We start from the raw sequence: 26578 nt of genomic DNA on the forward strand, positions 1-26578 counted from the left end.
AAAAAGGCCAATGATGTCATGGATTGAAAGCTTTTCACTTTTGATTGTGCATGAAACAGACTTGAATAGAAATCTATTGTTCAAATTTCAGTGACAAGTTAGTCAAATAAGTACCTTATCTGACACACTAGTCCTTTCTGGCTTAATCATCAGGGATCAGTTCAATCATGCAAGTTTACTGCCTTCTGGGCAAATGGAACTCATAGCTTTAAGGACCAATGTAGTTATATAGTTAGTATATCTATAAACCAAATTGATGAACTATAATGGTGGGATCATTGTATTTTGTTGGATACCAATTTTCATGGATTTCAAGGGAATAGGTAAACCACAAACTGACTGTAGGATTTTTTAATTGAAACTAATTCTAGTCACTAATTGAATCTGCAATTTTGATATACAGTTGAAAATACATGCAAAAGAAAACAATGAGGACAAGGACAGGAATTCTTGCAAATCCAAAAACATCAAACAATTCAACATTTTTTTCCAGTATTAGCCTAGGGTAGGTATGCCCCAATATCAATTACAACTGAGGTTTTTTTTGTAAAATCTATTACTGTAGCAAAAGCTCAAAGTAATTCATTTCTAAGTTGCATACAACAAACAGAGACAAAACAATGAAGGGAATTCATGTATATATATTTTTAAATCAAAAGGAATGACCCTTTTCTTATCACAAGGTACACAGAATAATAACATTTTCTGAAAGATGTATAATTTGAACATTTCTGTAGTACATTTACCATGGAAAAGACAGCTTTCTTGAGAATTGCTTCTTCTTCAGAAGTGCTGCAAATTCATCATAATACATTGTTATCTGAAGAACCACTACAAATTATATTTAATGAATGTCAAAGCTTGAGATTAATGACAGCTCCCCTGGATAACATATGATAACTACTTAAGGCCTGAAAGCCACAATTTTGCAGGTCTTATCTTTTGACATGTTAATATGAATTTCAATACAGTGAGCAAGTAGGTGCTTATTTTAATGGAAAATTAAGTAGAAAATACTACTATATCTTATAAAATACACCTAATCTGTTTGATTACAATGTTTTCAGGATTTTCTGTATGAATCTCTATAGAATATACAACCGCCTACTGCAGTGTTATAAGGTATTATCATGCCCCACAAATAAATTGAATAAGAAACACTGCCTATGGCTAGTGTCACTGAAACTGGAGTTAAATCCTGATAAATATTGAAAAGAATTATGATAATAAGCTTTTTGATGGTCATTAGTAATTGTGTGTGTAGTATTCGAATGCCTCTTCCCTAAAACTCATCTCAAACTGGAGAAGTATACCTATTTCCAGCACTATAAGTCAATATAGTAGGTTGAAGGGCTGATTTTGGTAAAAAAAACAAAAAAAAACAGGGGGAAAACCCAAGATAGGAAGTACTTAGCTAGGCATATATTGTTTTAAAGCAGAAATCATTCAAGACTCAACTTAAAGTAAGTTTCCACATTTGATCGTTCTATTTTCTTGAATGTCCAAGATGCAAATTATTTCATTTAAATGAAGGAATCTCTCTAGTTAATTGCTGATTTCCATTTAACATAAAGGAAGGCACCTTTAATAGCATAGAATTACCTTCTTACTCCAAGCAGATTACAGGTGAGTTTGTGGCCTAGGGCATGTTATTTTGATCATTGCAGATCTGATCCTAATTAACAATGATTTGTGAACATCTGCAGTTATGAAACTTATGATTCCATCTGTGTATTAACTTTATTTCTAAGGACAATTATATGAAGCATATTTGACAGGATAAAAATAAGACTAGCTCTTTGGAATTGTTTCTCACAAAACAATATGTACCAACCTTTACTCATGATTACATTTATATAGCTCAGTACCTCTATCACAAAAATTTGTAAGGGTTCTGCGGAACCCAGTGTCTCGCCTTCTTTTTCTGTAAATTGCATGCAACAAAAATGAGGCAAAAAATCAATAAAAATATTCCTCTTGATACTATCCTATGATTGTAAGAAGGTTCTGTCCAAGTTTGGTAAAAATCTAGGACAGTTAATGAATCTAATAAATGTGTTGAAAACTTTAACTGCAGACTGTATGTAATGTTAACTGGAAGAAAATCTAAGTCAATTTAAAAGTAAAATACAGAAAAAATGGAGTTATCTTTATACAAAATTTACTAACTAATGATCATAAATAAGCTTCTGTCCAAGTATGGTACAAACCCAGGATAGTTTAAGAAAGTTATTCAAATTCTAAAAACTTTAACCACAGAGTGAATGTAATGTTTCCCCGCAGAAAAAACTAAGTCCATTTAAAAGTAAAATACGGAAAAAATGGATTTATTTTTTTATGAAATTTGCTTCTGGATACTATCTTATGATCATAAACAAGCGTCTGTCCAAGTTTGGTACAAACCAAGGATAGTTTAAGAAAGTTATTAAAATTCTAAAAACTTTAACCACAGAGTGAATGTCATGTTTCCCCGCAGAAAAAACTAAGTCCATTTAAAAGTAAAATACGAAAAAAATGGAATTTTATTTTTACAAAATTTACTTCTGGATACTATCTTATGATCATAAACAAGCTTCTGTCCAAGTTTGGTAGAAATCCAGTATAGTTTAAGAAAGTTTTTAAAATTTCAAAAACTTTAACCACAGAGTGAATATTTGTGGACGCCGCCGACGACGACGACGGAATGTAGGATCGCTTAGTCTCGCTTTTTCGAGTAAAGTCGAAAGGCTCGACAAAAATCTGATAATAGGGGATTTGAGGAAGAGGGATAACCAATTGGAAAGGGTTTTCATATTATGAACATACAAGACCAAGAATACTGGGGTAAGCTGGCATACCATAACCAATAGGACAGGACTATCATGACATCATAAACATACAAGACAAGAAGATCCTTTTGAGTATTGGGGATAAAAAGGCATTCCATAAACAATTGGACTGGACTATAATGACATTTTAAACTTACAAGACCAGGAGATTCGTATGAGAATGAATTCCATAAGACCATAACCAATAGGACCAGACTATTATGATATTATTTACTTACAAGACCAGGAGATCGGTATAAGTATGGGGATAAAAACGCATTCCATAATCAATAGAACCAGACTATTATGATACTATAAACTTGCAAGACCAGGAGATCCCTTTGAGTATGAGGGATAAGAAGGCATATATCGTAACCAATACTTACAAGACCACAATATCCATTTGAATATGGGGGATCAGAAGTCATTCCATATCAAATACTAACAAGACCAGGAGATCCCTTTGAGTATGAGGGATAAGAAGGCATATATCGTAACCAATACTTACAAGACCACAATATCCATTTGAATATGGGGGATCAGAAGTCATTCCATATCAAATACTTACAAGACCAGGAGATCCGTTTGAGTATGAGGGATAAGAAGGCATTCCATAACCAATACTTACAAGACCAGGAGATCTGTTCGAGTATGGGGAATAAGAAGGCATTCCATAAACAATACTAACAAGACCAGGAGATCCGTTTGAGTGTGGGGGATAAAAAGGCATTCCATAACCAATACTTACAAGACCAGAAGATCTGTTTGAGTATGGGGGATAAGAAGGCATTCCATAACCAATACTTACAAGACCAGGAGATCCATTTGAGTATGGGGGATAAGAAGGCATTCCATAACCAATACTTACAAGACCAGGAGATCCGTTTGAGTATGGGGGACAAGAAGGCATTCCATAACCAATACTAACAAGACCAGGAGATCCGTTTGAGTATGGTGGATAAGAAGGCATTCCATAACCAATACTTACAAGACCAGGAGATCTGTTCGAGTATGGGGAATAAGAAGGCATTCCATAAACAATACTAACAAAACCAGGAGATCCGTTTGAGTATGGGGGACAAGAAGGCATTCCATAACCAATACTAACAAGACCAGGAGATCCGTTTGAGTGTGGGGAATAAGAAGGCATTCCATAACCAATACTTACAAGACCAGGAGATCCGTTTGAGTATGGGGGACAAGAAGGCATTCCATAACCAATACTAACAAGACCAGGAGATCCGTTTGAGTGTGGGGGATGAGAAGGCATTCTATAACCAATACTTACAAGACCAGGAGATCCGTTTGAGTATGGGGGATAAGAAGGCATTCCATAACCAAAAGGTCCTGCATTTCTGTCTTGTACTGGAGGTTTTCCTGAAAAAGAAAAAAAAATGTATTATATTTAAATGTATGTAGTTTTTTGTACATGTATCTAACAATTATAAAGAGGCAGAGGCCTCATCATACTTACCATCTGTTTGATATCATGGTTATTTATATATTTCTTGTGTCATACTAACTGAACTACCAGTATTGGAGACCAAACACATCACTAAATTTAGGTCATGTGACAATTGGCAGACGGACATGCATTATTTCAAATAAATTCACATCTTAGATTATTGACCTTGCAAACAGTTTTAAAACAACCTGGGAATGTTACACATGCTTAAAGGACTACCGCCACTTTTGTTCTGTCACTTATATTATAAAGGGGTACGCTGTAACCCTGGCAACAATTGATCAGATTGCCTAGAACTTGCACAGCTAACAAGTTAACATTCACAAAAAACACCTCATCCCATCCCATTTTAAAGTTCACTGGTGGTTTAGCATTGACAACCTTCCCCTATGAAGATTTTACAGTTTGTGTATGAAGATCTCCATTTGGTCTATTCTCTATCATCCCCCCTTTACCAAATGCAAAAGTTGTATAAACCGACTAGATGGTGAACAACCACACGTCATATATTGAGTAAATCTGTCAAGTTTTATTATATTTCAATGTTAACTGATTATTTTGTGATGACCAACTTTTATATTTCAGACAGAAAGATGTGTGCCAACTCCACAGAACAGGACAAAAATATTATGTAATACATAATTTTGAACATGAGAGGTAAAACAAGTCATAGCCAGTAAACTATGACTGGCTGACACATTCATATATCTACAATTCATCTGCAGAAATAAAAGTAAATGTAATATTTGTTCAACATTACTCGTATATACAAAATAATTTCCTTAGTGACAATGATTTTTAGTTTTAAATGATCAAGGATTTTTTCTAGGATCTTCTTTTTATTTTAAGTATATAGGTAATTGCTTACATATAGCCATAATCAAGTCACGCCACTGAATATATGAAAATTTAAAAGAGACTTCAAATAGGATTCATTGGTAAGGAACATTCATTGTCCCCCATAGCAAACCAATAAACATAAGCAAGGACAAAGAAAACGAGTTGTGTTTGAGTTACAAAACTGATTCCTAGAAAAAGAAGGGTCAGATTATATAAAAAATTTTTAAAAAATAATTCATTTGAAATTAATCATAGTATATTAATGTAATTAGAACAGGTATTGTCATAAATCTATCTTACAATGAAATCTTTGATTTTGTAACATTTTTCAGGTGTTGATAACTTTCTTGGTAACAACTGTTGTATTGCAGGTAAAGATTAATACACAGAAAAGGACAGAAAAATAGTCCTCTTTTTCAGTTTTTGACTGGAAGTTTGGAAATTAATCAGAAGTAGCAAATACTTTATGTTTCCGACTCGGTTTCAAAAGTTACATACAAAGTTCTTATTCCAGACAATTGTCAACAAGACCACTTTCTGTTTTTACAAATTTATGGCAAATCAGAATTTGAGGTGATGGAAACATATCGTCTTTTGCCTTCCAGATTTTCAAAGTTATTGTTTCATACATGTACAAGTATAACAGAAAACTGACTATAATATACCTCTAAATGTCAACTTTTTTCAGCATAATACAAAATTTAGAACATGTACAATAATCCTTGGACCAATGTCAGTAAACATGTTTTAAATTTCAAAATAAAGCATAAATACAATACTAGCTAATCTTTAAATAAACCAAAAACAAATGCTGTTCTTGAAATTCTATAAACAACCCAAAAATAAATGCTGTTCTAGCAATTCTGTAAATAAACCAATTTTAAATTTATCAAATTCAACAAAATTGATAACTGAAGAATTTCACATTGTAAAACAGATGGTGAATTTTACACCAATATCATTATGTCCTGGGTGGTCTTATGATAGATCATGGAAATTCAAATATGATTCAAATTTTCTACCGATCAAGCTTCAATCTATGAAGTTATACAACCGATGGGAAATTAGCAAAATATTCAAAGAAAACTCAACAGCCTGCGGCTTGCAATTCAAACAAACATTCTGACACAAGACCCCAAATTATATACATATCATGGTTTGTTAAAGACTAACTACAACCCTTTGATCTTATGTTTTTGATCTCAGGAGAAAATCTTTAAGGAATAACTAGTCTATTGACTTTATCCAACTAATTACTTGGTGATGCTGCAAACAGCTGATCGATAAATACGACCTCAAATTTATGGTCATTTTTAACATGTGTTTTAACATTCTTAAAAATATCAAATGAAGGAAAGGTTTATCTTTTGATCGGTTTGTATTGCCACCACTTGTGAACAAAGAGAACTTGATCTGATTTGTTATAATATTTATACAAGGTCAATATGTCCTAATGTTTACTATCATTCAATCTTAATTTAGGACATATGGTGATTTAAATTCTATGATTCTATCTTCCTGCAATATTTTCATATCATTTTCTGTTGTATAGTTTGAGATTTCCAAGGGAAGCAATTTCTTTTCTTCAAAACATAGAAGTTACCTCCCTTTGATCATTTCCTTTGATAATAAAGTTGTCTCCCTTTCCCCATCATTTCAATTAATAATCTGCAACACCCTAAATAATAACTAATAAAGAAATGCATGATCTTGGACAAAAAAAAATTGTTAGGGTGACAAAATTTTTGTAAACTTATGATAGTGAGAGAAGGTTTTATGAAACCAATATGATTAAGTAAAAAGAATATAATAATATTCACATGTAAAAATCCAGTAGAAGAAGTATTATGGTTGAGATCAAAACTATACATTACCCTAACAGATGGAACCAATCAACAAAACTAGATTTTTTATTTTTTCTATGGAATTCAAATAAAGTTCTGATGGTTATATGTCATACAAAAGATCAAATGATTCACATGTTATTAGGTAGTAACTGTCTTTACTGTGAACTAGACATGATGGGTGTGCACTAGCTTGGATCATTTTCACCAACTTTTTATACATGTTTTATACTGAGGACTGTTAATTGTCCATTTTGATATGTCTCACATTTACTAAACAGTATTGTTGCTGTAACATGTGTAAGTTTGGGGATAGATTTCAATAATACCACATACTTCAAATCTATATACCAACATGACAAAAAAATTAACTTTACCCATCTTTTTAACATATACCGTATAGCAGGTTATTTTCGCGGGTGTAAAATTTCGCGATTTTCATTGAATAAGGTATACGAAAAATTTTGGCGGTTATTATTTTGGCGGATTCAACATGTTTAACATTACCTTTGCATGTACACTTTTGAATTGGCGGAATTTATTTTGGCGATTTTGTTCTATCCGCGAAAATAAGCGAAAATTTACACCCCGCGAAAATAACCCGCTATACGGTATATACGAACAAGAAAAATTTAACTCTACCCATCTTTTAAACATATATACGAACAAGAAAAATTTAGCACTACCCATCTTTTTAACATATATACGAACAAAAAAAATTTAGCACTACCCATCTTTTTAACATATATACGAACAAGAAAAATTTAGCCCTACCCATCTTTTTAGTTACCGGTAAGTGGTAAAACAGTACCTTGCACTTTGTAAAAATTGGTTCATACTAGTAAAATTTTTCATTATAAACCTGGATTAGCATATAATAAAACTTTCACAAGTTTTTTGCACAGACTGCTGCTGTCATTGAATACATCCATATAGACAATAGACAATAGACAATATTTTATTATATATCAAATTCGGTAATTCCCAAAACAAAATTGCAGTTGAAAATTACATTTACTATCTATGAACTATTTTTCTTTAATATAACTGTTTCATTGTCGTTCAAATCACATGATGATTCAGCAGTCTGCATGATTAGCCACTAGTCCAATGCCCCAGACTAGTAAAGTTTGGTTAGGACTAGTAAGTTTTTGCAAAACTTTGTTTGGCCCAATAACAAAAATGTCAGAATATTGGTCTTCTGACTAGTAGTTAAAAAAAGTTTTGGTGCAGACTGTGATTGAGTTTTGTAAAGTAGAAACAAATAGACATTCTGTTCAAAACTCAAAATATACACTTTAAAACATTGGAAAGAGCACCTAATAAACTAATAAGAAGATTTTTTTTCAACAATATTTATTGACTGAAATAATTAAGAGCTTATTACATTCAATGTGTAGAGATATGAAAAAAATATTCAGAAAAAGCTTTCCTTGCACTGTATCAACATCAGAGGTGCACAATGGTATTGCATTACAAACAAAATGATAAAGGTCGTTTAAATTGTATTTATAAGCAGTAAGGTAAAGGATGAACAGCCTACATTTTGATACTAATGAAAAAAAATATCTTAAAAATATATTTTTTTATGTATAAATATAATTTTGTAGATCATTGTTTCCTATAAAACAACTAATGATCTGACCAATTTAAATAAGCCTTGCAGACTAGACTTTCTCTTATCATAATGCATTTAGTGTTCTACAATATCTTTGTTTAATATCCATTAGCATATATATTATGCTTTCTTTTACACAAGGATTGGAAGGCCTTTGAAATAAAGGAATAGATTCATGAAAGCCTATATTGGTCTCAAAAACTAGGTCTCAAAAACTAAAGTTAGATATAGGAAATGAAAAATTCATCCATTTCAGTTTGTAAAGTGGCATACCTGTAGAAGTGACGCTACCCGAAATTCAAACTTGATCTGTGTTTAAAATGTTGTAGTAAGCATTGTGTATAAGTTTCATCACATTTTGTTGAGGCACACTAAATTTTGTGAACCGAAACCAGATTTAAACGTACATATGGATAAACAGATGTACAGACTGACCAGGGCAAAACTTAATGCCCCCTCAGCTATGGCAAGGGCATAAATATTCAAAAATGCTTCCCTTGTACTGCATTGACATTAGAAATACAGCCACTTTTTAGTATATATGTGTTTACTTATCATAATCAATTCATATAATATATTTTACATTTAAAACAGCAGTACACCTTACTTTAATCTGACATTTATAAAATTATGTTTTTAAAATAACACAATTTCTTTAAAATAAAATCTAGCTTATTACTTATTTACAGATTTTTGCATTACACCAATTGATCAGTACTCAATTTAAAACTATCCTAATGTGTTTCTTGAAAAGGGTTTGTATATTTTTTTATTATTTCAAAGACAAATATTTATAAATATTTAATGATGTCTGGTAGATTTTATGGACTATTAGTTATATATACACTAAAACTGATAATTAAAAGTGTACTTGCAGGTTACACCATCCATCTTAACACATGAAAGTTATTGTTTATGGCTCTCAATTCCATCATAGGAAAGTTTATATTGAGAAGAAATGTAATAAATCCGAAAATTTCATAAAAAAAAATCTTTTAAATAAAATGTGATCATTGTGTGTTTTCCAAATTGCTTCCCAAACTTGTGATAATTTTTGCACCTACATAATTGCGAAATACTATTAAAAATTGCAAAATACTATTAAAAGAGTTACGTATCAACATTAAACCTAGCTTTTGTATCCACCCGAAATATAATTATTGGAAGAGTTGTCAAGATTTATTAAATTATTAGGGTAATGAAAAGTTCATTCACTTTTTTAATTATTTTGTTTCAAAACTGGTGTTAATTATTTCAACAAGTAATATTTTTGAAAAAAAAATGTGAAGAGTAACCAAATTGATACATATTTTACTTTTTAAATTGAATGTTTTAGATCTATGTTATATTATTTTCTCTCTCAATTTAAATTACACAGTATAATTCAAAATGAAAAGACTTACCATCAAAATAAAAAATATCTTATACAATATATTTATAGCATTCATACCTTCATATAGGTTTATTTTCAAATTCAACTCTAGTGCAAATAATTTCATATGAAAATGTAGTTAAACATTTATTCTTATTTTTATTATAATCATTGGATAATACAATATTCTGAACAACACATTCTTTTATTTTTTAATATATTTCCATTCAAAATGTAGAATTTATCTTCCTCACAATGTTAATAAAATATCTTATTAAAAAAAATCAAGCTCATTCATATACTAAAGAATACAATCATTTCTATATTAGGGAGGTAATATTCTTCTTTGTTTTATACCGTGACAAAAAATCTTGAATGAAATAAATCATATAACAAAAAAGGCCCTGAAGTGGTCTTTTGAATTCATATTAATCTTTTACCACACATTTCCCCTCAAGTCAGGTGAATTCATATAACTGAGTCATATAAAACCAACACAAAAAATTAATGTTGTTATTAATGTTCCGAAAAATATACTTTCATGGATGTCACAGTCCAATTGTGCCCTATTCAAACTCCAATATTTCTTGCAATTAATGAATTTAAATTCACAAGTGTGAATCGTTTGAAGTCTGACTTGCTGCAAGATATCAGTGACCTACGAAATAATGTTTCAATTTTAAATGCAAATCATGATTTGTAAACTTTTGCCAAGGGGAAAAATAGTTAAAACTGTATCAAATTTCAGTCACTGAAATAGCATATTTTTGCTGTTTTTAGATCCAATGATAGATTCAAAATATACAGGTTTGATAGAATATCTTTTAATATAAGCATCATTAAATAACTTTTTTTTAATGACTAAGTAAAGAAGAGTTCAGTTTATATTTTAATATATTAATAATTAAAATGAAAATGTAGAATGACCATCCTTTTTATTTAATCTATCAATAACCATCATTATCTTTTTCTAACCTACTCCTAATTTGTCCAAATAAAACAGAAACTCAACAATCAATTTTATTTTTCATTTAAATTCAAAATCTTATGTAATAACTGTAGCCTAGATAAAATCAGAGGTTTCTATTGAGTTACTAATATAAATAATTTATTTTTCACCAACCTATAATCCATTTTTATTTGTTTAACGTATCAATTTTAGCAATATATGCATATGATTTCAATTTATATGTTTTTTTTACTGTAAGTTAAGTAAATCATTAAACCATTTGCAGCTTCCTTCAAGTTAAATATTTAAACAAACATTTCAGAAACATGAAAGTAAAACCATTGATGATAAATTTCAATAGCAAGAACATTCATTTTTCTCTCTGAACTTATATCCCAAAATTGACCAACCCCTCGTTATTTTCTCAAGATGTCTTATCACTAAATCTGTAGAGGTTGCCCAAAACATAATCCTTTAATACATTTAACAAATAAAATAAAACTCCCTTCATTAAATCTTAACACATTTGATAAACTTTAATATTTTATTAGCTCAGCCAAAACATTCTCATATGTTAGTATCGTTTTTTGAAGGTGTCGGGTCTGTCACTTGAGATAGAAAAAATTCACATGTCTCCCTAAAATTATCAAATTTTCAGTGCGAGCGTTTCTTTAATGAAGCATCAAAATTAGAATCACTCAAATGAAATTGTTACTTCTAATTTAGGAGGTGAAATATTACTTTCTGTATAATAATACTCAAACACAAAATACATGTATTTAGACCCCTGGAACAACAAGGTTTGTTGGACCAAATAAGGTACACATCAATTCTGATCATTAATGTAAAAGCTTTCAAAAGTCCTACAAATTATGAGAAAACCCCTGAAAAAGTTTTCCCCTCTCTCCTACCTTGAAATTGTGCGCCCATCTTTTCCCTTTCTAACAGGAATCTATAACTATATTTTCTCCTTACCTTATAATTGTATTGTCCCCATGCTGTACCGAAAAGTAGACTCCTAATTCTATGAACCACTTGGAAAGGTTTCTCAATGATATATACAGATAACTTTACACTGTATACATCAAAGCACGAAATAAGTACTTTAAAATACATAACTAATTATGCAATAAAAACTGCAAAACCTATGCATGAGACTGCAATATGCCAGGTCGACTCCCTTACTTTTTACCCATGACCCTAAAAAACATAAAGCCAAGAATACAAACTCTGTGATCATCTAATCTGTATTTCAGCAGCAAATTTTGTTAGATGTGTGGCCATCAGAGTTAGCAAACAACTAGATCAAAGGCAAGATCAAAGAACATTTCAAACTACAAAGAAACACAAGCTTTCCAAATGAGTGGTGATGGTTGGAGCCAAACTGATTTGCTGTTTTTCATCTTTTCAAGAATTTTGCATTATGATTGCATAATGGGTAGAGAGTAATAATAAAGAAACTAGTGAATGTTTTATTTTATAAAAAACTAATATTTCAATTTCAAAGCTGATACTATTATTTAAAAAAAATAGATTGATTTTTCACTGGTAATAGTATTTAATTATTTGTTTTTTCTCAGTTAATATGATATTCTGTACAACTAATGTATCTAACAAAGGACAAATATTTGAATATTATTTCCACTATTTTCTTTTGAAGATATAAATTTATTATAAGTATAATTCTGTTAAAAACTGTTATTTTAAATTGCAATTGTTTCCCTTGTGTGAGCCAAATTAAGACCAGATAAGGTTCAATTAGGTACATGTACCGCAATTTTTCAGGCTATTTCGTTTCATCAATACTTTTCTTTTTTTTTATATCAAAATCAAGATATAAAATATAAATTGATTTCAGTTTTTTTCATTTATTAAATATTTCACTTTTGTGTTTTGTTCCTTCTTATAATGAAATGTATGTGAGAGGGGCATGCCCATAGTTGTCTTAACCTACTACCGTATAGCGGGTTATTTTCGCGGGTGTAACATTTCGCGATTTTCATTGAATAAGGTATACGAACTATTTTGGCGGTTATTATTTTAGCAGATTCAACATTTTTAACATTACCTTTGCATGTACACTTTTAAATTGGCGGAATTTATTTTGGCGATTTTGTTCTATCCGCGAAAATAAGCGAAAATTTACACCCCGTGAAAATAACCCGCTATACGGTATTACATTCTGGGAGCAAACTTTCACACCTATTTCTTCTACCATAATGTGATGGAAGAATATTATTTTCTACTTAACAAATTTTGGCAACTGGTGTTCTAATCACCTTTTTACAATTCAAAGAGCAAAGAATTTGTTTGAAACATATTTTATATACTCAAACAGTATTCAATAAAAAAAATTGATGTTTCAGGAGAAATTCATTGGTGGAGTATATTTTTGAAGATGAAAAAATGTTGCTTAAGTTTGCTTAATATAAAAAATACACGTATCCAATTGTTTTATTACTTTCAAGGAAAATATCATTTATGAATTTTTATGCTTATTTTTTTTCTGGATTTAACACTCAAAACCCAAAATTGTAAAGACATGGATGTAAATAGGTAGACGTTTTAGAAGTGGGTTCCATTACCAAATTGGACCTATCATATTAAAGAAACTGAGAATAAAACTTGATATTTATCAAATTATACAAGATTCGTATCCAAGATTTGCATTCTGCTTTTTTTCAAACAATGGTTGGTATACAAGTTTATATACCTTGTACAATATTATTTTTCTTCCAACTGCAAGAAATTTCAATACAGCAAGAGTCACTTGCTAAAATTTAGAAACATCAAAAGCATTAAGGTACCCCTGCACTCCAAGAAACAACAAATGAAACAGTCTTTTACATACATGTACATTTGAGACAATCATATTTTGGAGCATATTAATCTGCATATCAGTTGTCAAGAGGAAAAGGAATCACATCTGTAGACCTCGGTCTTAATCAGCATACAAGAATGTGTTCACAAACAAAAAGATTTCTGCAACAAACGAAGAAAAAACAAATGGATTATGATAATCAAATAAGACCACAGAAAATTCTTTTGATAAGACTGAATTAATAAGATTTCAATGAAATGTTGATAATTTGCATAACCCCCACAATTCTTCAGGTATGACAGTGGTACTCAGAGTGAAACTGACAGGTGATAAAATTTCTTTTGATGTGACATAGCCAGGTAATATTGATCACTTGGTCTCTTTAATTAGTACCTGTATATTGATTTCCTTGCTGTGTTGATGAAGGAAATCTTAATTTAATGACAATAGACCCAAGCTTCATTTTCATGTACAAGCATGCCTTAAATTGTCTGGTCAGTATCAATAAAATATTATTGACTTTAAAAAAATCTTGAAAAAAATTAGTAGATAAAGTTTAAAACTTATGTTCATCTTATGTAAGACAATAATAATCTTTTAATCATGTGATCTAATATGTCCAGAGAAACAAGCAGAATCAAAGTAGAAACATATGTCACATGAAACTAATTTACAAACTAGAGAATTTCTCAATCAATCCTGAATAAATTCCCAGACCCAAGTCCTAGTTATCTTTTTGCTTTGTTGTGTTGTTGGGCCGCTGGTACGTTGGCACATATCCAGCAAAACGTATATCTTTACCAAGAGTTAATTGACTTGGCACTGTAGAGAAACATTCTCTTCTAGTTCTAAATTAGACTAAATGATGTGAATTAGACCTTTCGTCAACCCTATATGTCTGTGATCTGAATAGATATAATTCCAACATATGAGGCAGACAATGATGGCCCTGCCCTTACTGGTCTGACACAGACAATTAAGGCCCTGCCCTTACTGGTCTGACACAGACAATTAAGGCCCTGCTCTTACTGGTCTTTTTGTTTGTTTTGTCACTGTCACATTGGTGAATACCTCACATCTCTTTTGCTTTATAATATTAACTCTAAAATTTAAACGAGTACAATCAAAAATATCTTTTAAAACACAAGTTTAAATACAAATAGAGGCTTTTGTTTAATCATGAAACATTAAATTATAAAGATAAATCTTCCAACACAAATTTAAGTCTTATATGAACACATTGAAATTTAATAGCAGAATGTTAAAATGAATAAATGAGGGGTAAACTTAAATGTGAGTTAAAATTGACAGCAACCCATCCAAAACAAAATAAACAAAACCAATCTACAGGCCGCAACATGCAGTTTTCAAAAATGGACAGTTATCTACACAATATGTTAAGACCTGTAACAGCCATGAAATTATGAATGCCGATTTATCCAGTACAAACTGTACATGTGACGTGATGAAATGAAGGTGATTGTTAAAGCTCCTTATAATTTTGATTTATTACATCTGTTGTATGTTGTATGTTTAAAATCACTAGAAAATTTTGAAAATCAAGCATTACAAAAATTAAACCAGGCATGACAAAATCTTCATATGAGTAAGTACATTAAAAATCAATGAAATTTGTAATATTTATTATCATTTTTTTCAAATAAATATAATTTAAATGCTCGTTTTTGTATGTTTACTGCATATCATACTAACATACTGTAATGTACAGTTTCTTTAAAACATGAAAGGGAGAGAAAAAATCTATGATCAAAGTCCAAACACACCAAATGCAAATATAAATGATCCACATCATAAATTTTCATGCAAGTAAATATTCCATGCCATTCCCTTACCATTTAAAGAGAGATCCATTATAAACATTACATTATTGTCAGGTAGTAAAAAGCAGGCTGCTGCTTCTTTCATTTTGACCGATCAAATAAAGTCTATCTTTTTTTGCTCTTTTTAACTATGACCAGGAACAAGGAAAGGACAGGAGAGAAAGTGATCATCCGAGCTGATCATGACATGATTTCCTAGATCTTGAGATTCTGAAATAGACTTGTAGCCCATGTACCATGATGTGATCGGTGTATCTATATTGATCTTAGGTGTTGGCCATTGTTTAGAGAGGAAATAAACAATAAGCTTCGTGAATCTCCACCTTAATTATAAGTTAACAATATACTTAATCAATGGACCATTATCCTGTAAGTCACATAGTACAACTTACTAAACATAGTCCTCAAATACTAAATGACACAGTCACACGCTATGATTGACTGACTTCCTTTTTTCTAGTGATTTTGATATAAAGCAATAAACAAACTTAATAAGTCCTTAAAACTTGCACTTACTTATTTATTTTTTTCTTCATCAGCTGATTTTTTAGTGCACTTATTTTTTAAGCAAAATGCTTAAGAAATCATTATGGTTAAAGTCTCCTCTTACATGTATTTTTAGAATTAAAATTACTGATCAACAGTAAAGTAAAATGTTTCCATTTTCCCTTCATAACTCATATTTTTTTCGCCTGAATACATTTACTGGTAGAGAAATTAATTTATTTTTGCAATTATTGTTTTTTAAGGTGGGCCGATTCATTTATTCAAGTAAAGGCCTAGTCCAAATTTATCTTAAACTGAATAGAAAACGTCTTACCAAAAAGGGTACCTATATATATCTCTCTAATACACAGGGATTAACAGATCCACATAAATGCATTATCAAACTGCTGAAAAAAGCATAAACTGCAAACAAATAATGTTACATGTTTGAAAATACAGAAAAGTTATCAGTCTAGGCTATTGACTCAAACATTTCAAGTCCAACACAAAATATCAAATTTTAGTCAATAACCAGTAAAAACTATTAACAAAATAAACATTACAAGAAACTTGATCATCTTTTAAACTTCCATTTGCGATGTGAGGTATAAAGTTACAACAATGTCAGGTTTTTTACTTTGACCAGTCACCCGATGAATGAGACCAAGGGGATCATATATACCAACATAACCTGTGACATTGTTCTTTATTATACACCGAAGGTAAACAATATCACCCTCAGACAAAGATACACACAAAAAGGGCCAATCATTACTTTATCTTGATCAATTGAAGGCGAACAAATTATTTTACTAACCTCTTCAATACAATTTATTTTTCAGGTGCATATCACTGACAGGACGGTAACCTGCCACACAGAGACATTTTTAATTAATAGGTACTTAACGATGTTATGTTGATACACATCACAGTTTGACCTTAATAGACCAAAAAATTGATCCACCAGAATGTTCATATGTAAATGGATCTAATAATGAAACAAAAAATCTCCTTTCTTTTACTTGATACATGTATACGATACGTCAATACATATGATAGTATATGATACATATGATAGCTTTGTTACTATAACAGTAGTACGCTGTAGCAATAGTATCCTATGAAAATACGCTACCAGTTTATCTTGACATGAGCCTAAGTATTCCATCATAATAAATGACACAATGAAATCTACCTTCCCAACAGTTTTCTCTGACTTCTATGAGAGAATAAATTGATGTAAACATCAACATACTACACTAAGCTATTGAAGAAAATACTACCATTTCCACCAGCTTAACCTATCAGTTTACATGCTTTATTTGAACTTTGTATCTGAAAAATACACCTGGAGACAAACTGAAAAAGAGGGGAGAGGAGGGGAGGGGAGGAGAGAATTTTTGGTCAACAAATTAAATAAGTTTCAAAATATTAGATTTAAGAAAAGAGGTCTACTGTTTCTAAAAGTCGGACTTCAAAAAATTGTAATGGGCAAAGTCATTTCAAAATCATGCACGATTAAAAACAATATAGGTTTACATTGCAACTTTTTAATTGTCTCCTCAATAAGAGGGGAGAAGGGGGACAAAATGACATGTTTTCATCCCAATACTAACAAAGAAATATATATAGTGTCACACATCGAACAATATACCACTATAACTTCAATCTAACTTTTCGTGACATTTGGTAACTTATATCAAAATCTCAAATATTACTTCATTAAACTTTTTTTCAATTTCATTAATTAAAAATTCCATTCCACCATCTTGTACCATAATGTGAACAATAAACCATGAGTCAACAAATAGAAAAGGTGTGCTATCTACCTGGTATCACCTGACAATTACCTTTTTATTGATACTGACTTCATTTTCCCAATCAAATTTCTATTGAATTTCTATGTCCACACCTGATAAATATTTAAATGGAATGACCATGTCCACTTATTTAGTTATATCTGTCTCATATGAGTGATATTTCCATATTTACTTAGTGAGTTTATTTAATTCAATAGGTAGTAATAAAAGTACTGTGTAGTACTGTGTTCTTGTAAGGTCAATATACCTAAACAAACTAAAATGTACTCAACTGGAAACAGTTTCCATTATAGAAATGTTTAAAATAAAATCAGTTCATTGAAAAAGGTCAACCTCATCAATTTCCTCATTAGTCCAAAAATATATGATGGATATTTTGGTTGGTGAATTATATCCAGTGGAAAATATTACATACACACCAAGACAAGAACATTAATGCTCAAGTTTACAAGATAACAGTCAATAGGCAGTAAAAGGTGCCCTACTTACATGAATCTGACCAAGAACCTATCAGGATCGGTCTTTGTTCTTATGAATAATTCCAAGACTCATCTGTCAAAGTCTAGCATATACCAATATTTAAGTCTTTGATTAAGCACAGCAACAGGTCAAACCTGCAATCTCCTAAACTCGTAATGGCAATGTCCCATGATACCACTAAAGTTATTGCAACTATTATCATTTTTTCTTGGTCTTGAAATGAATTTACGGCATTACAATGCAACATATTTCTAAACTTGAACTGGCAAAAAAATAATTCAATCTTATGTCAAGGCCACTTGACATTTAACAGGCCACATGATATTAACAGGCAATTATTCCAAATAACCAGTAGATATTATTTACCATCATGTTTTTGTAATACCTAAGAACAAAATCTATCCCTAAAAACTATCAGGACATGGCTAGACCTGAGTCACCATTGGACAGTCAGACAATTGGTCAGACAGTTGAGAATTTTTGGTAATATATGTTATTAGTAAAAATCCAGAAAAATGCCAGATTTGGACCAGAGTTACCAATAATTGTCATGAATGTCAGAATGGGCTTGTTGGACATTCTGGCATATTTTCAGAAGCCTCACTCATTTGCCTTACAACAGGAGCATGAAAATGAAGTCAAGATCCTTTTTGTTGAAAAAATTAAGGTTGCCACAAAGTAACGAAATAGTGTTGACCTGTCATACAACATCCCTGAAGTAGTCACAGCAGAGCGAGTAGACCATATCCTGAAAACTTTATCTGACCACTCAAATGTTAAAGTTAGGTCAAGGTCAGTTACTATTACTGGATTTTCTAGGTCTCTTTTATAGACAAAACTGAAACAATTTGTTTTGGTCACAAATGACTATCATTTGTTAATGTTATCACTAAATATGATCGATAAATGATTGCCGTTTAATGCCACTTTAAGCACTATTAACTATATGATTGATCGATTAAATGTTGGTGTTTTACACCTTATTTAGATCTGGCGGTCAGTTTTATTGGTTGAAGGAGCCATAGTCCCCAAAGAGATCCGGACTTTCTACAGTACACCAGCAGTACATGTATATGTATCAATGACTTTGTACTAGATGGGCTTGCTTAAGGTATATGATCCCTTTTAACAAACCAATATTCATACAGTTTTTGTTCAGTTTGATGCCAATGTACTAAGGTGCATCAGCCATGACTGGTGATACTACTGGCATTAAATTTAAAATAACCAAACAGTTAAAACTTTAAAATGATTCTACATTTCAAACATGTATTTTTTCTAATATATATAATTGTAAAAAGGAACAAAATTTCCCTTTTAAAATGACTTGTGTAGGTTGAGTTTGTAAACTTATGTAAGGTATTACATATAACACTGTATAAGGAGCTGTATATTGTGTACATTGTAAGTGTTCATGAAAATAATAAGGAAGAGATTTACATTAGTCATTATATCAGTATCTTTATTAATAAGGTGTAGGGTATTAACAATATCCTTATATTTTACAATGGTACAATTGACCTAAGGTTAATTTTGTCAGAGACAAGACCTTTGATGTTTCACCTTTGACCTAAGGGTAACTAATGTAGCCACAGAAACTTTTTTCATGAATTATAAATATTATTAATTTATTACTTGTTTTAATTACTTTATAATCATGTTTCTGTGATCTAATTTATAGTGACCTTGATCTTTCAATTGACCTATATCCAACATGTCCATGAATCTATATTACTCGCAAAATGTCTTTACATGCAGAATCAGGGGTTAGGGAATGGAATAAAAACATGGATATTTGTTCTAGAATGTTTTTTGTATACATGTACTATGCAAATCCTTGGTTTTGTTGACAACAGCCTTCACTTCAGAGTTTATTTGAAAATTTGGAAGAAAAAAAGTGATCTGTACAATAATGTGATGTTTTTATGTAACATTTTTTCTAAGAAAGCCAATAGTATAGCCTTCTGTTGTATTTAAACCCTCTCCTTCTATATTTGAAAAGTGATCTCATTTAAACTTTTTAGCAGTGGTTTATTAAACATCTAAATAGATTTTTTTCTTTCAGGAATACTCTCATTACATGATGACACACAAAAATCAATGTATATTAAATCCATTGTTCAAGTATACTACACATATATTTTTCAATTGACTGATTTCATAGTTATTTCTTGCAATAAAATGTGTTCTGCTCGAAAAACCATTTTCACAAAAATGAAATTAATTAAATCTTAAAATAAAATATTTTAGTGATCTAATATAAAATAAAATTGATTTTTTTTAGCATAAAATAAATTTGAGGCCAACAGGAGCAAATAAGCACCCTTCATGAAATAATGATATATATTTAAAGATATGTTGAGTGCATACAAGACAAGTTGTTTTTTTATATACTAATATTTTTCTTTCACTTGACAGTGTGAAACAATTAGTTTCATTCAGTATTCATGTCATCCTATAACTAATACTTAATAAATATAGGTTATAATTAGTTGGAGCACAAGATTATATCAGTAAGAATGAGTTACAGAATTGCAAATGTGTTCTGGACAGGAGCAGATTCCACATACAGAAAGCAAGGATACAGGGCGACTTGTTTTCGGGGACTTGGGGGTTGGAGAAAGCCAAGTGACAGTCGAGAAAGGGACTTCTTCGCCATCGTCGCCTGGTAGTGTGAGCCCTGAATACAGTAAAGGTAATTTTAAGATAAAAATGATATATAATTATTTAATAAGTGCCTTAAAGTACTAAGCTCTTTATGTTTACCATCTGAATTTTACAATTGTGATATTCAAATGTTGGCTTGCTGTCTAATTTTCATTGGCATATGGGACAAATATAGTTTGACAATTGTTACTGTACTTCAGGATCGTTTTTGTGCTCCTGTTTTAAACACAGATTTCAATTGAATTATAAAGATGGCCAGAAAAGAAAGCTAAGAAACACTGTTCAGAACATTGTTCAGAGCCATCAACTAAATATCTATGGCAAATCAGATATTAAACTGATTGAAAAAACTGATCCTGACCTGCTGATATTTTGGATAAAATTATTTACAGTCTAAAATCCACCAACGAGGAGCAGTAAGCAGGTTACAAGGCCTTTGAAATGTCATTTTACAGTCTCTTAAAATGTACAGTACTGGTTATTAAAAAAATCTTTTTCTAGTTTATTGTGCAGATGCTTATCAATGTGACAATGCTTCAAATTAAAATTTATTTATTTATTCCAAAAGAAAACAAATTGTAGAAAAGACTTAAGTGGTGAAAATTTATATTTTTATTTATGAAGAGAGAAAAAATAATGACCCAGGGAAAACCCCAATAATGCCAACATGTTATAAATGTAAAACTTGCTTTGTACTAGAATGACTCTTTGGGTCAGATTTCTAACTTGGAAGTCTGGTAGTCAACGTTAAAAAACACACAGGAAGTCAACCCAACCTAGAAACATTATTCCTAAATTTCCTACTATATGTAACAAATGGCAGTTTTTAACGACGTCGACTGGCTATACAGCCCTTGCACAGTCAGTTTCTTACTATACTTGGAATTTACCTGTATCTATATTGACCCTGGAGGTGGTCTTACCAAAAACCATACATTACCTATATAGAAACCACTGATTGTAGGAAGTTAGTTAGGACCCCCCCCCCCCCTTTTTCCCATATGAAAATTTCTGAATACGCCACTGAAATTGTTGTGTGTATATCTTGTTTCCAATTGTACCGGTATTTTTTTATTTTTGATTTACTTGGGACTATATCCACTGCAAGTCCTTCATTTTCTTCTTTTTTAGGCTAAATATATAATCCACAAGATGATTTTATTCTGACAGAAAGAAGTAGGACTAATAGCATTAGCTAATGTATAGGTAGGTAAAATGTATCAATTTTAAACAAACCTTACTAAAAATGTTGTAAAATCTGTAAAAGAAAGCACGAAAAATTTGGCTAGGCTGGTTGACAGGAAACACACTATAAATATTGTGGCCTTCGAGAAAAAAAAATGCCATTTCTGCACAGAATTTCCAAATTACATCTTGTTTCCTTCACTATGAATTAGAAACTCAAACTAGGTCATGGATCATATCAAACAAAGAAATATTAACATGTCAAACATGTTGCATGCCAAAATTACTTTGTTAAACAAGCTGGAAAGTTGAAATGGTCATATTAATATGTCTCTGGTGATGATAGCCTAAATAATGCAATGTCAGTATACATAATCACATATACTAGTTTTTCTTATGGCAGAATGGCTTACATCATCTACAAAGCATGGTCTAGTCAAGAAAATTTGGTTAATTCTCTTGAATGAATGCTGTTTATTCAAATGTACTTTTTGATTTCTTTAAAATTAATGAATTTGGGAAATAACATAGAAACGCAAAATAAATCAAATATGAAGAACAGCGGTTCCAAGAGAAATTCACACGTTTTCACAACGGCCAGGACAAAAATGTTGTGATCTAAATTTAATGTTCAATACGTCTCATCTTTCTCTTAGACTTTTCATACACAGTTTCAATCAAAATTGAAGGATAACTGTTAAGTATGTCACTATATAACTATCAGAACATTGGTTTTTTTCTGAATATAAAAAGAATGGGTTTTTTCTGAATATAAAAAGGTGTGGTAAAATATATGATTGCCCATGAGACCAATATTCACAAAAGATCAATTGACACACAAATTAACATCTTTAAGTTTGAGTATGGCTTTAAACAAAGTCCATGCAACATAGATCTAGAGGTGCAGATCTAGATGACAGTAAGCAAGAAATGAAATGCTACACTGAGCTTACATGAACAACCTTGAAATGACAAATACAGTTAAGACATTTATATGGTCCAGGTTGGTTGATGCAACACTGAAAGTTATTAGTGTTTAAATAATTGAGTTTTGTTTTAAGCAACTTTCAGCACTTTAGGATTTACCATGAACCTTTTTATGGAGGAAGGCAAAAACCTGCAACCAATCCATAATGTGGTATGATTGCCACTTAGACAACTGTCCACAAGAAACCAAAATGACACAGATATTAACAACTGTAGGTCACTGTACTGCCTTCGACCATGAGCAAAACCCATACCTCATAGTCAGCTATAAAGGCCCTGATAAGACAATGTATAACAATTCAAAAGAGAAAACTATTGGCCATATTAATATTAAAAAATGAACGTCTCAATCCTAAAAAAATACATTTATCCTTCAACAAGACTTTTAATTTGAAAATGGTTCCAAAAGTGAAAAGTTTTTTGTTATTCAAAACAATTACTTACAAATACTTTTGCTATTCTAAGTGATCGGTTTCAGCTTTAATATTTGAGTTTATAAATATATGCATCATATCTATCTGTTTCCTAACCAGTGAAATTTCCAAACTGGAAATATACTGTAAACCAACTTATTTTTCGCTGAAACTTTATAACACGTTTATACCCAGCTAGTCAACTTCACGGCAATTCAATTTCATGATTTTTCTTATTTACTTCCTATAGTTTGATAGGGAAAGATCCAAATTATTCCATTTCGATTTAATTTTGCGTTATTTTTTCTACTCGCGAAAAATAAATCGCTCACGAAATTTAGTTGGTTTATAGTATAATAACAAGCCTACTTTTTTGTTTTTTTTATATTGCTGTTTAGTCAAAATTTCTTTATATTTCCTTTTTTTGTTATAATGGTCTACAAATTGTGTATTGAATTTGAAGTGGTGGTATTTAGAAGTCTTCTGAAGGAGACTGTCAGTACCAGCTGAATGCAAGCACCTGTCAATTACTGTTGACAAGTTAATCATATACCCTCAAAAACAATGGCAAAAATCAAGTCCGCCCATTGTCATCATCAACATGACTAAATTATGATGACAGACTACACATTATTGTAAACAAACAACACTCAGATGCACCAAACCACAGTCCCTGCACAGCTGATACAGAGCAACTCTTAACAAGGTTAATTTTGAATTAATCATTAAATTCATTAATAAATGTCCTAAACTCACATAAAATTAATAAAGTGTTGTTTTAAATTGAAGTTAAAAAAATCAGTTCTCAAGCATGTATTTTTTTTTCTCCATTTTGGACCTAATAATAAATGTGACTGATTTTGTCTGGCCATTGGATGGCTTACATGTGTTGTAATAATGTAGAAGATGTTTTTGTTTGAAAATTGTATAATTTTATTACACAATGTCACTATTATATGTCCCCAAGGAATTTACCTTTTTTCAAGATGTTCTCGAAAAAGCCATTTTAGACCTAATTTTTGTATTAAGATCCATCAGTATATAAAGGATTATTCTTTGGTTGGAGGGCATGTTCAGCTTGGTTACACTTATAATTAATTTAAAGTTGTCAAACCAACAATAGAAATATATCTTCTTTTGAACAAAAAACTCAAAGATATTTACTATTTCTTTTGTTCAGTGTTATTGTCTAGTTGCCTCTCAAATTTAAATCTGAAGATAACAACTTGCCAGGGATCATAGGAAAGTCCAAATCTGAAGATAACAGTAATGATATGATAATTATTGAACATTAAATTGTGTTTACTGGAAAAATACACTTTATTCAGTTAATAAAAAATATTGAATAAAATATTTCTATCTGTTTATATCAATCCAAATTAAAGCTCTCTGTTTTTTTGTTTATTTTTAATTGAACTAGGGTGCATTCAATGTATACTGGAATTTACTTTGACAAAATCTTCTTTGATGTAGAAATTAAGAAATATAATTATACATATTGGGACTCAGTCGGCACAAAATTATTCAAATTACAAGTTTCAGATTTTCTTTATCCATAATTATCTTTGGGTGAGAAATATCACATCTTTTTAATATTCATTACTATAACAGTTTTAGGGGATTGTGAAAACTGTTGTTTGTTTGCCCTCACATTAACTTTAAAAATAAATGAATCAAATCCCTTTTGTATTTGAAAACAAAAGATAATGGGTTTTAGACAGAAAGGATATTGTTGTCAAAACAATTAACATGTTTAATTGACATGTGTTGTGATTTCAATCAAATCTGACAGACTGTGATCTGATTATCTAATTATCTGTACAATAAACAACTTCCACTCTCAATGACCATTGGTCAGCTTAGCTTATCTGACCCAATGGTCTTCATTCCCAGGCAATTCAAAATTGTGGGATCAAACTTGACTCTATTAACTGAAGTGTAAACATAACCAAAAACCTGTATTATGAATCATCTTATAAATAAAAGTGCAAGTGAATAAAACTGTTGTTACAAGTAGTAAAGAAATTTACAGTTCACTGACCAACACACTGTTTTGAAGAGGAGGGTCCATTTTACTATAATAACGAACCTTAACAATTAAATAACCGAGTTGTAAAGCGACCATAATATTATCATGTGATAAAAATAGAACGGTGTGCTGCTTAACAAAGATCAAAGGGAATTGTATTATGATTAAAGCTTACCATCTTCTCGCCCGTTTTCTGTTTTGTCACCGTCGTATCCGTTCCCCAAACTACCATTTTTACCCTGCAAAGAAAACAAAATTCCCTTATATTTGCAGCAAATATCCTCGTTGATGTATAACGTATCACATGGTTAGATCAAAGGGTAATTCCTCCATTGATGTAATTATTTCAATCAACATTTTTACGAACCTCTTCGGTTTCCGTTACTAAGCCTAATTTGTCTTCGGATAAATTTTCAGATGATCTCTTTTCCTCTTCACCTTCATCTTTATACACTTTCACTTCGTCATTTGAAAAGAAGTCTTCTGAGCCGCCAGAGTTCACATGCGGCATTGTCATTTCACCAAAAACCTAAATAAATCCCACTCTTTTTTGTGCCACTATCTCCCATACACGTTTGGTTTCCGCCATGAATAACTTGTGAAGACATTCAGATGGGAAAGTACCCAATTGGCAACGAGCACTTTACTTCACAGCCAATCAAATCTCGGCTTACAAAATAGGTTCGGTATGACGGAGGTCATCGAAAGGGACATGTATTTAGTAAATTTGATATTTGAAACAATAAAATCAACTTTACTGAAAGTATATTCCTTTAAAAAAGTATGAAATAAATTAAATTATTTTTTAAATTGACCATTACAATCAAAATGATAGCACGATAGTACTTATTTCGTGCAATAATTGCAAACATCATGTCATTATTTACATAAGTAATTCGATTTTAAATATCAGAGGAGTTTGCCCCCAGGTACCTTCCCTTTGATGTTAGAGCT

General features: G+C 31.0%; 1 protein-coding gene across 8 annotated transcripts in view; it reads right to left on the bottom strand.

The window, feature by feature from the left end:
• The window catches only part of LOC134725870 (transcription factor 7-like 2), a 53159-nt gene extending 26904 nt beyond the window's left edge, over positions 1-26255 (bottom strand). For 5 of the 8 annotated variants that reach the window (XM_063590107.1, XM_063590105.1, XM_063590113.1 and 2 more), the window contains exon 1: positions 3676-4074. In XM_063590107.1, the coding sequence (XP_063446177.1) occupies positions 3676-4017 (342 nt within the window). In that variant the 5' untranslated portion in view covers positions 4018-4074. Of the gene's footprint in view, positions 1-3375; positions 3655-3675; positions 4075-4095; positions 4185-15569; positions 15682-25799; positions 25864-25991 lie in introns of those variants that run through there. The other 3 variants (XM_063590106.1, XM_063590110.1, XM_063590108.1) reach the window with 3 other exon arrangements.
• Positions 26256-26578: the final 323 nt, after the last annotated feature.

The sequence above is a fragment of the Mytilus trossulus genome, chromosome 7 (genome assembly GCF_036588685.1).
Source record: "Mytilus trossulus isolate FHL-02 chromosome 7, PNRI_Mtr1.1.1.hap1, whole genome shotgun sequence".
Lineage (NCBI taxonomy): Eukaryota > Metazoa > Mollusca > Bivalvia > Mytilida > Mytilidae > Mytilus > Mytilus trossulus.